This window comes from Erythrolamprus reginae, chromosome 3 (assembly GCF_031021105.1).
Source record: "Erythrolamprus reginae isolate rEryReg1 chromosome 3, rEryReg1.hap1, whole genome shotgun sequence".
Taxonomy (NCBI): Eukaryota; Metazoa; Chordata; class Lepidosauria; order Squamata; family Dipsadidae; genus Erythrolamprus; species Erythrolamprus reginae.
The window spans coordinates 113,093,505-113,110,285 of NC_091952.1; the positions used below are offsets into that span (position 1 = coordinate 113,093,505).

A 16,781-nucleotide genomic window follows, 5' to 3' on the forward strand; every position below is an offset into this window, starting at 1 on the left:
TACTGAATTGTGGTTTTCATTACAATGCTTTTGTTTAAAAAGAAGAAAAAACAAAAAATGTTTTTAGAAAAAGAAAAGTTTCATATTTTCAGTGCAAAATTATCAATAAATTCCAATATCAAATAGGATCATGGGGCATTGCAACTGTATGTTCATTGAGCATTTGAGTGCATGATCAGTCTAGCCTAGAATAAGAGATTACTTTTTTTCTTAAGAATTCTCTTTATTACCAATAGCGATAGAACAAACGTGTTTTGCCTGAAGTCTAGTAACATGACCTTCAAGGCTGGGAATACTTTACAAATGAAGGACCCTTCCAGATGTGAAACATCTGTCATATGTCCAGTGCCATCTTTATACATGCACATTTCATTGTTTTAAAAGATTTTGCAGTGGGCTGAAGCACATATAGGGAATGGCTGTCAAATATATGAATGCATCACATAGTACAATGAGCCACATAATAAAAGAAATATGGTTTTATTGATTCAAATGAAAAAAACTGGGGAACACGCAATGAAATACACACGCAATGGAAAAATATTGGATTTCCTTTCCGGTAATCCCATCACCCAAATAGGGAGATTTGTCCAAAGTGACTTTCTTTAGCACACAGTCAAGAAATACATACTGTGTATGTTTTTACACCGACCTGTACAATCCTGCAGATGCATTAAAATGTTTCAAATGTATACTATACATCTTTTTTTATTTTACGCATTCAAGTTAGCATTGTCTAATCCTTGAAGGTTTTTTAACATTTCCAAAAGTGGTTTGTCATTGCCTCCATTCTAGGGCTAAGAGAGAGTGACTGGGCCAAAATTACCTAGCTGACTTCTAGGTCTAATACAGAGCTAGAACTCACAATTTCTTGGTTTATAGCCTGGTGCATAAACCGCTACATCAGATTAACACTTGCTTGGATGGATTTACCTGTCATTTCATGGCCAGCGGCAGTAAAGGAGACAATATTGAATCTAAAAGGAAAACTGAAAGAGGTGCACCTAAATAGCGCCATAGGTTTGTGTCCCAAAGAAATTAAACATATGGAGAATCCACGTGTACATAATACTGGCCACCATAACTAGTATTAGACAAAGATTATGCCTGAGTGAATTCCTGAATTGTATTGTATTCCAGGTCTAAGAAATCTTGAACTGAAGACAGTTTAGAAGAGTCATAAGGAAAATGCTTTGTGGGTTTCACTTTGTACCAGGAATTTAGAGCAACTGATACTTGACAGAGGAATAAATATAACAAATGAAAATATTTGTAAACTATGCCTATGGGGAGTTTCAGTCATCTAGGGCATGGTTGTATCAAAGGTGCTTTTTTCAAGAGGCAACTGGACTTTCTCGTATTTCTCATCCAAAAAGCTCCTTCAGCTCTGTCCAGTTGCCTCTTGAAAAAAGCACCTTTAGGATTTGCAAACTATTTTACACCCTAAGCTTAGGGTGTCAAATAGTTTGCAAATCCCAAAGTTTTTAAAACCATCAAATAGGAAGAAGATCTTTATCAACATTTTTAAAAACACTCAGTTTGTCTAAAGGGCAATATTTGTGGAATTCAGAAACATACACATGAACACACATTTGTGGGTTTGGCAGGTTATTTTGTCACTAGAATGTTCCAGGTGGCTCATTAGCATTAGAATAGACAAGTCAAAGTCTTTCAGAATAATTTAGAAAAATGTCAAAAAAGAAACAAGAAGCCTGTCATTTTTTATTAGAATTAACTACAGCATGCCCTGGACAGAGATTTCACCTTGGATCAGAAGAATTAGTACAGAATTATATGAATTGTGTAATATATTGGGTTAAAGATACGCCCTCTTCTCGGGGGACTCATTTGCTGACTATATATTACAATTCTGAATGTGAGGCATTCTTCAACCTTTTTCTCCACAAAATGCATGCAAAGGAAAGAGATGACCTTGTACAAAATCCATTGATATCTCAATGATATAAGTTTTATGCAGAATTCTAACATTCTGCATAACATTCTAATGTTAGGCTGTGGTGGGTTTTGGTGGGGGGGGGGGTTGGAGGGGGTGTTTTGTTTCTGTTTTTGGTCTTCAGGAAACTTGACAGAGAGATTCAATATTCAGGAGTATAAAAATCAACAACAGAATTGGCAGGGTTCTTGGAGGTCTTCTAATACAATCCCCTGCTTAGGCAGTAAACCCTATACTACTTCAGACACATGGTTATCCAACATCTTTAAAACTTCCAGTGTTGATTATTCACCACTTCTGGAGGCAAGCTGTTCCACTGGTTTGTTCTAACTGTCAGGACATTTTTCCTTAGTTCTAAGTTGCTTCTCTCCTTGTTTAGTTTCCACCCATTGCTTCTTGTGTTCAACCATCAGGTGCTTTGGAGAATAGGTTGACTCCCTCTTCTTTGTGGCAACCCCTGTGATATTAGAACACTGCTATCATGTCTCCCCTGGTACTTCTTTTCATTAGACTAGACATACCCAGTTCCTGCAACCGTTCTTCCTATGTTTTAGCCTCCAGTCCCCCAATCCACTTTGTTGCCCTTCTCGGCACTCTTTCTAGACCCTTAACATCCTTTTTGCATCATGGTGAGAAAAACTGAATACAGTATTCCAAATGTGGACTTATAAAGTGATATTAACACTTTACATGATCTTGATTCTATCCTTTTGTTAATGCAGCCTAGGAACTGTGTTGGCTTTTTTTGGCAGCTGCTGCACACTGCCGGCTCATATTTAAATGGTTGTCCACTAGGACTCCAAGATCCCTCTCACAGTTACTACTATTGAGCACGGTACCACATATACTGTACCTGTGCACTTTGTTTTTCTTGTCTAAATGTAGAACCTTAATTTTTTTTGCCATTGATTTTCATTTGGTTAGATAGCGCCCAATGTTCAAGTTTGTCAAGATCCTTCTGTAATTTGTGCCTATCTTCTGGAGTGTTGGCTAATCCTGCCAGTTTGGTGTCATCTGCAAATTTGATGAGTTCCCCATCTATCCCCTCGTCCAAGTCATTGATGAAGATGTTGAAGAATACTGGGCCTAGAAAGAGCATTGGGGTATTCCACTGCATACATCCCTCCATGTAGATAATTAAGTTCAGGTAGTCCTCAACTTACGACTGCAACTGAGCCCAATATTTGTTCAGTTAAACATTTGTTTAGTAAATTTTGACCCTTTTTATGACCTTCCTTGCCGCAGTTGTTAAGTGAATCACTGCAGTTTTTAAGTTAGTAACTTGGTTGTTAAGCAAATCCAGCTCCCCCGTTGACTTTGCTTGTCAGAAGGTCATAAAAAGTGATCCCATGTCTCTGGGACTCTGCAATTGTCATAAGTATGAGTCAGTTGCCAAGAGCCTAAACTTTGATCACGTGGCCATGAGGATGCTACAATGGTCATAAGTGTGAAAAGTGATCACAAGTCACTTTTTTCCAGTGCTGTTGTAACTTTCAATCATCATTAAATGTTCTGTTGTAAGTCAAGGACTATCTGGATAAACACCACAATTATGCCATGATCCTAATCTTTTTTTATTTATTTTTTAAATTCAGATGTCAAAAACCTAGAGAACTTCCAGCTGGTCGAAGGTGTTCAAGAGCAAGTGAATGCTGCTTTGCTGGACTATACCATGTGCAACTATCCACAGCAGACAGACAAATTTGGGCAGCTTCTTCTGCGACTCCCAGAAATCCGGGCTATCAGCATGCAGGCTGAAGAGTACCTTTATTATAAACACCTAAACGGGGATGTGCCATGTAATAATCTTCTCATTGAAATGCTGCACGCAAAGAGAGCATAAATTATAGCCTTTGATACAGTTTCTCCTTTTCTGAAAAGAAAAATACTCTAAAAGTTCTCCAAGTGACACCAGTTGAAATAACTTGGTTTAAAGAAACTTTGCCAAAAAAAATATATGTTATAATAATCAAATACTAATAGTAAATAAGTGATGTATCAGGGTATTTGCATTGCCAACTGTGAATGAAATGCTACGCAATCTCCCCGAAGGAACTTCTATAGGACTTTAATCACACAAATAAAAGGAGATTTACAAGCAGAAAGGCTACCAACATCAATATCAACAAAGGCAACAAAAAAAATGGAAAGGAAAGAACAATGCTTATACATTTTTTTTTTTTAAAAAACTTTGCCAGTTACCACTATGAATAAATTTAGGAGCAAGTTATTCAGCTAACAGATCAAAGGGATCTGCATGCACTACAACCCTTCACTGGTTAGCAGGACTGAAAAGACCTCTAAAGGATGCAACACTGCAGTTTCCCTGTGTCGTCTTTCCAAAGACTGAATTCTTATTTCTCCTTCCAAACGGAATCTGTATATCTACATTATATTCAAAACTCTGGAGTGAACCACGCACTCATATGTGCACACACATACAAAGTAGTGTCACAAACAAGCAAATAAATACAGCTTGGATTTTCGTTTGTCTGTGAGTCTGACCTGCAGATAGCAAACATGAGAAAAATGATGATGATGACGACGATGATGATGATGATAAAATAATTTTATTCATAAAGATTAGCATGACATTCTTAATGTTTTCTATGGTTACTTTTGTCATTGGGTTCATGTTCTTCAGCCAGGCAGTATCTCTCCTCTACCACAGGCCAAAGTTTGGAAGAAAGCTGCTCCAAAGCAAATTGATGGCGGATTTTAATTCCAGGCTCAAATTAAACATTACTGGAATCACTTCTCAAAACTTTTAGGGGTAGATCGGCTTGTGGCTAGCATTTAACCTCAGCCTAAAATAAAACATCAAGCAATAGCACACTTGAGCTTCCAGTCTGGATTTGGAAAAAAAAATCAGATTAATGAATTCGATTAATTGCCCTTCACTGTCGGTCTTCACTGTGGTTTCTTTCTTTTTCCACATATCACTCTGTTGGGGGTTCTTCATGAACCATCTGTGCATGCAGTTCAAGAGTAGGAAAGCATAACTTCGGAGTCTTCAAGTCAGACGTAATTACTATTGTAGGCCTAGCATCCTGGTTGTCGTACTTGGCCTACAGAGCAAAGGATTAAAGGTGACTAGATGGGCCATACTTGACAGTAGGCTGAATTCACTGTCTAACTAATAAAATCAGCTATTGGAGCGGGGAGGGGGGGACACAAATGTCAGATAAAGGCATATAAATCCAATAAATAAACAAATAAATAAATAAAGGCACTTTCAGAATTTTTTAGTTTTTTTGTTTTTAGTTTTCCAGATTTTTTTTCCTGCGACTCTTATTTTAGCAAGCCCTTGGCTCAAAGCTTAACTCAGAGCACATGGGCAGAGGGTCTTTTGTACGACATAAGAGGAGTACCGGTAGGAAAGCTAAGTGGAACCTACCCCTGGTTTTAATATGCTTTTTGTCAGAATTTGTTCCTAACAGCTTTCTGTTTAAGACTTCACTATTACTTCATTCTGCTTTGATGGTCTGTCCAGATCTCTAGATCTCCTTTTTAATCTCACATACCTGATGTATTTTTGAATGGTCCAGAACTTCTGTTATGCAAAGAGTCACAATACACCAAGTAATATGTTCTGGTCCTCAAAGGTGCTTGTTTCTTTGAAAGGAAATTGGACTGTGTTTTCTTTGAAGAGGAGGAAGAAAATGTTTTACTTCTTATCCAAAATGTTTTCTTCTTCATTGTCGAGGAAAAAACATTCCAACTGCCTTTTGAAGGGAAAAAAAATATTTGAAACAACTATGACCTGGATGATTGAGAGTCTCTACAATATTCTATGGTCTGTTTTAATTTATCCATTCAGAAATCCAAGTTCCTCAGCTTATCTTATTTTGGAGTCAAATATTTTTGGAAGTAACAAGTTACTCCTATTGATACAAATAGCTCAACTGATGAAATTCAGCAGTTGGTTCTTTTTAGTAGTAGTTTGAAAAATCTGCATCCTTTTTGTATATCCTTTGGAACCAAAAACACATTTTAAAAACAAGAATTGAAACAAAAAATCTTTGGTGTGTTAAATGAAGAGTGATACTGCCAAATCTATGTAAAGCCAAAGTCTACTGCAGAACAAATATCAGAGAAGGACAAATTATTCTATCCAAAATGAAGTTATCAGTATTATGAAATTCGCCACCGTAATGAAAGCTTTGCCTTATTTCAGAATTTTGAGTGGTAACTGTACAAATGTGGATCAAATATGTTTAGGGTGGAAGTATTAATACTTTACAGTTTTGAAGAAAATAAAGTTTATTGTGTTTACATTTGTGAGGTCCTGGGAAGAGGGGGAAAACCCATGATAATATTGCAAAACCATGTTTCCTTAATGTTGCTTTCTAGATTGGTAACTAGCTTTACCAGTACTTAATTACTGTATGTCGTGAGACACTAAAATCAAAAGGGGAATCTCATGTATGTGTTAATTACCTTATTTTTCTGTTTGGGTTATTGGCTGTACAATCATTTGTAGAAATTGTATCAAACTTCTAATCCACAAGCCTTGTTTATTTATCCATTTGTTTTCATGAAGATTGCTGGCTTTTAAATAGTTTATTTATATTGTATAACACCATTTTCATTGTAGACAAATGTGATGCTAATTTATTGTTCCTCGGTTTCATCTTTATATAAAAATATAGGCAAAATAAAGAAACCAAATATATATGTTTATTACAGCATGTCTTCATCTCATAGTTCATAGATCAGGGACATTCAAGGGACTTTTCAGTTTAAAATCAGGTTTTTGATTAAATGTTCATACATTTTCATAATCCTATATGTTGTTTATTTAAAATCTATTGTAAATTTTGTGATTAGCACTTCTCTTTGTTTTATGTGAACTGAGAAAGATGCAATTTTATCTGGACATTTTTTTAATGCGGTGGACATTGTATACCAAAGACAACACTTATGTCTGTAGTATTAGCATTAGACTACTTTATCACCATGTGAATTTGGTTGTTTCTAAATGCCAGACTTTTAATGGAGAGGGGGCAGAAGAGACAAAGGATAAATCATCTTTGCTTATATAAAAGGATATTTCTTTGACTACAAATAGTTACTCCTATTTTATTTCTGCAATTACCTGCTATTAATAACATAGATAATTCAGTTGTACTGGGAGGCAACATCAGTAGAAGTAGAAATCAAAGTAGCAGCCTAATAGTTAAGTCCCAGCTCATTCAGTTCACTTTAAAGATGTGAATGAGTTGGACTTCTGCATATTAATGCAAAATTAGAAACTTATAATATGGTGAAAAGGGTTTCAAGATAAAACTGAGACTCGACTATTAAAAGAGAAAGCAGTCAGAAGTTTCACAAAGTAAGCCAAGCTATTGTCTACCTACAACATACCTCTTAGTATCTAGGCCCACAGTATATTAAATAAACTTTATTTAAACTTGGTACTAAAAAGTCAAATGTGTTCACCTTCTTGAATGTTTTAAATATCTCCATCTTCAATGCCCTGCATATGTTAATATGGTTGCAGTAGTATTGACAATTATTTTCTAATTTCACTAAAAGAAGTCTAGAATTCTTGTACATGCCATTAGTGAAGATGTGAAGCTGAGAAATTTGATGAATAACAATACTCTGGAATTCTCCCATGATTCTCCAGTGGCAATTGCTAACAGCTCTATTTTAGGGAATTTATGTGGATAGTTCACTTTGTATTTCCTTTAAAAACAAGAGTATAGCTTTAAAAATTTAAATAATCATCTGTGGTATCTAAGGCTGATTGGAAAATTATTTAATTCAAACTTTTCACATGGGTATCTTGCAAAAATCCTTCATTTTTTTCTTGAAACACTATGGCAAATGTCATTTTAAAGCTGAAAACCACTCAAAGAGCACAATTTTCAGTAGACAGAACCAGATCATTCACATGGATATTAAGAGCCAAGAATGATTATTGGACAAAGTCACATACAATTATCACACACATTAGCCAACATCTGAGATTCCAGGAATTCATCTGATTGCCCAAGATTGCAAAATAAATGTTAATTGTTAACCACTTTGTAACAAGACAAGTTAACTTACAATTGCTTTATTGATTACATATTAGTAAAAGCAGACTAAAATGCAAAGGTTTTGGCTTTGGCTGGTTTCTTATTGTTGTTTCAGTGTTTGTAATCAGACAACTGTAGTGTCTGAATATTTGTATTACCATTATGTTCTGCAGCAACCTGGCGTTTGAGTCCATGCAACTCTTTAAACTGTGCAGTTAGTTACTTGTTCTCTGAATGTATCTGTGACGTTCATGTTGTCTCATGTCAGTCCTTGCCAGGAATTTTCTCAACACTAATGGATTTTTATTTCCAGAATTTCAATAAATATTGATATGGCCATTCTGATTACTTTAAAATTGTCTTTCTGATATCACTAAAACATGAATAACTATTACTATTCACACTGCACTTGATCTTAGCCAAAAGGCTTAGAAGCAATATTCAAGAGTCTATGGAGAGGGGCGGCATACAAATCTAATAAATAATAATAAAATAATAAATAATAAGAGTGGGAAACACATGGATGTAAGATACATGGCAAAAACATTATCTCCAAAACTTTAGGTGATGTCATTACAATGATATTATATATTGCAAAAGTTAATTCTGCCAATAATGCAGATAGCCTGAAGGTAAGTCCCTAACATTTCTAATTTTAAAAGGTGGCAGAATTCACAAAAGTCCTGAGATAGAGATCTGAGATCACCACTGCTGGACAGAGTAGCAACAAATTTGAGTAAGTAGACCAATGCTCAGGAACTGATTTATTATAAAGCAGTTGAAGGAGGAGAAACTGGATTAGAGTTCTCAGAAGGAGAAATGTGTTGCTGATTTGATTCCTGGCAATATCCTCCTGGTGCCTTTGTGTCAGACCATTGCAAGCTTTGATCAATCAGGCAATGCCAGTCATCAATTAGACATTTTATATCGGAAGGTAAGTTCTTATTCCCTTGTCTTTTGATTCTTGGCAGCAAAGCACATTTGATGAAAACCAGGAGAGGAGCTGCGTATTGAAAACTGGATGCAAATGACCCAAGTAGTTCTAACTTACCTGATTTTCTCACACTGATCAACATGTTTGTTCTTGAACCGTAAATAAATTTTTATTGATTGATATTGATCAACCTTATAACATTGACTGCTTCCAGTAGGGTCTTTTATGTGTAAGGATACTATCGTACTTATGGACGCTTAAAGTCCAGATATGAAGTTATAACTTGCTTGGGTTGATTACTCTGCCCCTATATCAGTGATGGCGAACCTTTTTCTCCTCAGGTGCCAAAAGAGCATGCACACGTGCTATCATGCATGTGTGAGTGCCCACACCCATAATTCATAATTTTGCCTGGAGAAGGCAAAAATAGCTTCCCCCACCCCCTGGAGGCCCTCTGGAGGCCAGAAACAGCCTGTTTCCCAACTTCTGGTAGGCCCAGTAGCAATGATGGGCCACTAATATTTTTACTACCACGCCATAGGCATGACTTATTCTGTGGGTGTGGTTGATGGTCATGTGACTGGGTAGGAGTGGCTGGACAATCATGTGACCAGGGAGTGGCTTAAAGGTCACATGACTGGGTGGGAGTGGCTTGCAGGCCATGTGGCCAGGTGGGAGTGGTTTGACAATCATGTGATGGGGTGGCTTAAAGGTCACGTGACTGGGTGGGAGTGGCTTACCTACCATGTGCCTCTTTCTGTTGATAGATATAATGTTCAGGGTTACAATGTGAGTTTTCAAAAATTACTGTGCCCATTTTAAAAGTGTGATCTCTCTGGAAAAAAGGTTTAGCTACAAGCTCTATGGCAATGAAAGATGTACAGAAATATTTCTGAACTGCAAGTTCTGAATGAATGGCTCTGCAGTTATTCTTATTGAAATTAATGCCGCTTAAAGTAGACAAAAATGAATCCAAGCTGAAGAGGTTTACACAAGCCTACCCTCAGGACAAGTGCTTGGAAGTGCTTGGAAGCTTGCCTGGCATCAATACTGATTCCCACCTTGTAGACAGCACAGTGGTACCTCTTCTTACGAATGCCTCTACTAACGAACGTTTTGAGATATGAACCCGGTGTTTAAGATTTTTTTGCCTCTTCTTCTGAACTATTTTCACCTTACGAACCTGAGCTGCTGCCACTGGGATGCCCCGCCTCTGGACTTCTGTTGCCAGCCAAAATGCTGGGATTTCCCCGAGCCTCCCTTGCTGGGAATCCCCACCTCCGGACTTCCGTTGCCAACCGAAACGCCCGTTCTTGTATTGCTGAGATTTCCCTGAGGCTCCCCTCGCTGGGATTCCCTTCATTTTTGCCAGCACTGCTTTGGATCTCAGCGAGGGGAGGCTCACAGAAATCCCAGCAATGCAAGGGTGGGGGGGTTGCATTTTACCACACATTAAAAAAAACAAAAGTCACTTTTCTTTCTTCTTATTTTTCTTTTTTCTGTATTTCTTATCGTATAATGAAATCTAATGAAAATGTGCATGAAAAGATTAGTAACAGAGAGGTCCAGCTTTAAGTCCAGCCTTAGTCATTGGCTAAGTGTGAGCCAGTCTTTTTGTGTCTCTCAGTCCAGACTCTCAATCCTCACAGATCCGTTTTTGTGGGGGGGAATGGGAGATGGATTTCTACACATGCCAATTTATGCTCCTTAGAAGAAAGGTAGCTTAGAAATTAAAAATACAGTTATGAACTTTCTACAATTTACTAATTGCACTATCTACAATACCTGAATCTCAACGATCTTCCTGTAAGCACAGATCCATCTGTTTTGATAGTGTCCCTCTATATTTTGTTGTATCTTCAAGTTGTCCTTGGGGATTAGACTCATGATATTGGAGAAAATGCTCTGTCTTTATGTATATCACCAAATATGCCACACCTACTTTTTTCATCCACACAAAAATAATGATTACTTTCCTTATATTATCCTTACTTCCTGCATGATTGAGTTGATTAATATTTACTACAGTTAGTTTGAGGACAATGATTGAATCTTCATGTGCAAAGCACATGTGTATGCTTGGCCTCATCTGCCAGCTCAATGAAATATTAAATTTAGAACATGAACAATCGATTCGAAAACTAAAATTCCTTTATTTTTCTAACAAAGTCCTTCCTTCCTCCGTCCCTCCATTCATTTCATTCTTCCTCCTTCCGGATCTATGATGCCAACGTTATATCACCAGCAAGTCGTTAACAGTTTGGGCAATCTAGTCCTAACTGGGAGGAGCCCACCCCTGCGGTATTTGTAAAACAGGCCTGTTTAATTTCTATTTTTTTCAGATTAAATAGTATGCCTTTCCTGGTAATCTTTCCTGGTAAGAAGGCAAAAATGGAAAAATCTGAATTAAGGGCAATTATTACAGTCTCTGGACAATTTCTGGAGAAAATCTATGCGGTTACTAAATGTTGGCACCAACATGTTGCCATTTTAATCAATCAAATCAAAATCAATCAAAAATCAATCAATGATTTGGTGTGTTTACCAAAAAACAAACAAAAACCAGTGACAAAGGTAGGAATCTAGGCTATATTATGCTCTTTAAAATTCAGATATTTAAAAAAATCTTGTATTTAAATTCAGACCTTTAAAAAATGCTGACTGTTCTGCTACTAAACATTTTTAAAATGGTTGTGAAGAGTCCACACAGGTCTATTACTCTGCAAAAAACAAAATAACAACCCCCCCCCCCAAAAAAAATACACCACACCAGTCACTAAAAGGCCCATATTGTATCATTCCTACAAGGTAAAACAAATTCTGGAGAACAACTGTCAATATAGTTACATTGTATGAACTAAGAGTCTAAAACAATTTCCTATGTTCCTATTTTAGAAGCCTCTTCCTCCTACATCATGTGAAGCTGTCAAAAAATTGACTAGAGGTTGCAGAGGCCAAAATAGAGTCACATTTTACACAAAGGCCAACCCAGAACCTTTCTAAAGACTCTGTGAACCACGTAATATTATCATTTAAAAATATAACCATGTTGTAATAATTCAGTATGCTTGCTCAAAGACAGGCTACAGTTCAAAGAATATTATATTATGCTGGAATACTTGTAGAGCAAACTGTAGTGCGAATAATAATGTAATGGTGCTCATGACGTCTAAGTGGTACATGAACTGATATTGTTGTTATCTTCTACTAGCCCAGGAATGGCCTGCAGTGTGCCTATGAAGCACAGGCCATATGTTAGGGACCATTAAACTGAATCATAATGTAGTTTGTTTAGTTTGGAGTTTGTATGGTTTATCAATCAGATCATAATAGTTTGTAAAGCCATAGTTTCTGAATTGCCATATGGTGTATTTATTAAAGGTTGATTAAACAAATCATGCTTAATGTAGTCTAATGCTAGGAATCAGATACCACATCTGAGAAAGAACTCCTGGAGGGATTACTTTGGGTGATGTGTGTGAGTGTGTGTGTGTGGTGTGTTGTGTTATACATGTCTAGGATTCCACTCATTGATGGACTGCTACCGGAACGGTAAGGTACTATGCTCTGGTAACGATTTTCAGGATTCGTGCACAGTTGCGCATCCCCAATGCACGCATGCACACCCCTGTGTGAGAGTTTGCTTTTGCGCATGCAGAGCAAGTTAAATCTTACTGTGAAGATGCTCACGCATGTGAGATTTCATTGATTTTTGCCGATTCTTTGCTTGCAAAATAACAATTCAAAGTCATGAACTGGGCGTTAAGGGGATGGCCACAGGAGAGAAGAGGGGAAAGAATTTAAACCCTTTAAAAATAAGCAGATTGAGCTGTTTGTGCTGAAGGGGTGCTTGCTATGGGAGGAGTAAGTTATTGTACCCCATGAGTCTATGAAAAAAGACCTCTACACATAGGACACCCAGGGATAGTGAACATGAAAGCACTAGTGAGGAGATATCTGTGGTGGCCTAAACTGGACCAGGACATTACCAAGTGGGTGGCAACCTGCCTACTATGCCAAGAACCAGGCCAGCTCCACCACGGACCAACCCAGTAGAATGGGAGATACCCAAAGCCCCATGGTCAAGAATCCATGTTGACTTTGCCAGGACCTACTTGTGGTAGATGCATATTCCAAATGGATGGAGGTAGTCAACATGCACACCTTGACAACAGAAGCACCATACAAGCCCTGAGAAGGATGCTTGCAACACATGGCCTGCCAAATGTCCTCATCTAAGACAACAGGCTGCAGCTGACAACCAAGAACATGGAGGCCTTCCTAGCAAAATCCAGCAAGCTAACCTGAACACTAGCCTTAGAGCAGTGTTTTTCAACCAGTGTGCCGTGGCACACTAGTGTGCCACGAGACATGGTCAGGTGTGTCCGCGAAGCTCAGAGAGAGAAAGAAAACAAGAGAAAGAAAGAGAAAGAAAGAGCAAGAGAGAGAGAAAGAAAACAAGAGAGAGAAAGAAATAAAGAAAAAGAAAGAAAGAGAGAGAGAGAGAACAAGAGAGAAAGAAAGCAAGAGAGAGAGAGAAAGAGAGAGAAAGAAAGAAAGCAAGAGAGAGAGAGAGAAAGACATAGAGGGAAATAGGGAGGGGAGAGAGAAAGAGCAGAAAAGAGGAAGAAGGAAGAGAGAAAGAAAGAGGGATGGATGGATAGAGAGAAAAAAGAGGGAGAGAGAGAAATAGAGCGAAAGGGAGGAAGACAGAATTTTTTTGACCAAACGTTTTTTGCGCCCCCCCCCCCTCAATGTGCCCCATGGTTTTGTAAATGTAAAAAATGTGCCGCGGCTCAAAAAAGGTTGAAAATCACTGCCTTAGAGGAGCTAAAGTTTGTGCAGAAATTTGCGCAGGTTGCATAATCCAGATTTATTGACACTTGATCTAGTGAAGTGCATATTCCACCCAGTGAAGAGTGTCATTGACATTAAAGGATATTAAAGATTTTTTCTGTATCGCCATCTGTAATAGCCGTAAAAAATGACCATGGAGACGTGTTTAATGGACGAGAATATTTTAACTTCAATATATTTGTGTGTGTGTGTGTGTGTAGTGTGTGTGTATTTGTGTGTCTTATGTGTTCGTATGTTGTGTTTATGGTTTTTTTCTGTATTTTTTTTAATGTATAATATTTCAATAAAAATTAATTTTTTATTGACATTAAAGGATATGGGGTATTGAGAGTACAGATACTCGACTTGCAGCTACAGTTGAGCCCAAATTTTCTGTTGCTGTCAGACGGTTGCTCACTGAGTTTTGCCTCACTTTACGACCTTTCCTGCCACTGTTGTTAAGTAAATCACTGCAGTTGTTAAGTTAGTAATATAGTTGTTAAGTGAATCTGGCTTCCCCATTGACTTTGCTTGTCAGAAGGTGATCACATGACCCCGGGTTGCTGCAATCGTCATAAATACGAATCTATTGCCAAACATCTGAATTTTGATCGCATGACCATGGGGATGCTGCAATGGTTGTGTGAAAAATGGTCACAGGTCACTTTTTCCCATGCCATTGTAATTTCAATGGTCACTAAATGAACTGTTGTAAGTTAAGGACTACTTGTAGTAGTGATCAGTAATGGGTGGTTACCTGGTATACACCATACTGCTTACCAGTAGCAAAATTGGAGCAGTGCGTTTAGCTCCGTGTGACCGGCGCATGCGTCCGAGTGAGATTTGACTTCTGCACATGCAGAGGAAGCAAAATCTTGCAAGAGAACACACATGTGTGAGAGAGATTTCTATGGGTTTTAGTGATTTTTTTGCTTCCGCACATAGGCAGGAATTGGCAAAAATCTTGGAGAAATTGGAATTGGCGAAATTGGTGAAGTCTTGCATGGTCACATGGCCTCTCACAAGATTTCACTTCCTGCACATGCGCAGAAGCCAAATCTCACATGCATGGGCACGCACGACCGTCCAATCACCCGGAGCAGCACGCGCATCACACTGGTAGCAGCAGTAAGTAGGAACTCCCGCCTGGTAGTGATGTAGTGTATATGGCATCATACTAGAAAGTGAGAGACCATGAGTTCTAGTCCTGGTTTAGGTACAAAACCAGCTGGGTCACCTTTTCTCACTCAACGAGGCAAAGACAAACCAATCTTGCCAAGAAAATTGCAGGACTTGTCCATGAAGTCTCCGAGAACTGGGCAAGATTAAATGGGAGATTTTTAAAAAATGGGATAATGGTTCTGTTCTGCCGGCGTGTCCCAACTGCCCATAATTACAGGATAATTAGTCCAGAAAGACACACACCACACAATAGAAGGAAAACCAAAAGTCTTTAGCAACAGAAAAGCAGAAAAAACTCCCTTTTAAAATGTCAAAGGGATTTTCTGATACACACAAGGCACAGGTTAAATGCAGTCCAATTTCTCACCCAGTAACTGGGAAATTGAGTCCAATTCCAAAGTCCAGAAAGTCCATACACAGTCTTGAACAAGGAAACAGCAAAACCACGATCTTGATGAAACTATGAATCAGATAAACTTCCACAAAGCTAAATCAGCATGCTGCTCTTTTTATCTGTAGCACTAATTACAGCAGCCCTACCCAACCACAGGTGGCCTCACTTATCTCCTGTAATAATCCTTCAGTTGTTCTCTTCTATGCATCACTCTCCGCATGCGTGGGTCTGTCATAAGTTCTTGTTCAGAATCCAGGGATGATAAGGAAGATTGATCTCCTCCTGGGCTGTCTGCCAAACTCCCCTCTTCCCTGTCACTCACGCTTCCTTGGTCAGAGGAGACTTCGTCGGCAGATTCTATCGGGAGCAAAACAGGTCTGTGGCATGTGGATGTTTCCCCCATATCCACCTCCACATTCCTTGGGGCAGGAACTAGGCCAGAGCTAACCACAACAGGTTCAAGATTAACAGTTAACCTAGAGCCGCCTTTCCAAATCTCCACCAGATGTATTAGACTGCAGCACCTTCCATCAACTCAGCCAGCATGGTCATACTAGAAGGAAGCAAATCAGAGAACTTTATCTTAGGTGAAGAGTTCCAGGAACTGATTATAACTGAATATTGATAGAATACCATGTTACTTTTCAAAATTTTCAGAATTAATATTGTCAATGGAGATTCTCCATCATCCAAGTCATGGTTGTCCCAAAGATGCATTTTTTTCCCAAAAGACAAATGGACATTGTTTTTTGTGTGAAGACATTTTGCTTCTCATCCAAGATGCTTCCCCACTTCTGACCATCTTTTGCTTAATTTTTAAAGATGCATCGTTTGCAGGTGGTGTGGAGAACCGAAGAAGCTTCTTATATGAGAGGCAAAATGTCTTCAAGTAAAAAACAATTGCCTTTTGGAGAAAAAAATTAAAGCACCTTTGGGTCAGAATTAGTGTTCTGACAATATTTGACATGCATGTGAATTTAGCAACTTAATACCAGCATTTGCTGTTTAGTATTAAATAGTATTATTAGTATTCTTAATGTGTTGTACCACATGATTCTTGACAAATGTATATTTTATTTTATGTACGTTGAGAGCATATGCACCAAGACAAATTCCTTGTGTGTCCAATCACACTTGGCCAATAAAAATTCTATTCTATTCTATTCTATTCTATTCTAATTGGCAGTACTTTCTTCTCAAAGAAACAAGGAAGAGGAATTAAAATATTTAGTTAAACTTTCCTCTTTTATAGTATATAATCTCCAGGGCTTGGGGGTTTTTCTTTTGATTTTATTTTCCCTTTAATTTAAGTGTTACCTCTACTTGTAAACTTAATTATTTGTATGAATGCATGATGAATTATTGATTTAATATTTTTATTTTTTAAATTGATTAAAAGCCCATGAAACTTTACATAAAATAATTCCCAAAAATTAGAGAAATCTGTAAAAATTA

General features: G+C 37.8%; 1 protein-coding gene across 1 annotated transcript in view; it reads left to right on the top strand.

Moving 5' to 3' along the window:
- Nucleotides 1-8,319, top strand: part of NR5A2 (nuclear receptor subfamily 5 group A member 2) — a 109,070-nt gene extending 100,751 nt beyond the window's left edge. The window contains exon 4 of the mRNA XM_070746426.1: nt 3,550-8,319. Within this exon, the coding sequence (XP_070602527.1) occupies nt 3,550-3,797 (248 nt within the window). The 3' untranslated portion in view covers nt 3,798-8,319. The remainder of the gene's footprint in view (nt 1-3,549) is intronic.
- Nucleotides 8,320-16,781: the final 8,462 nt, after the last annotated feature.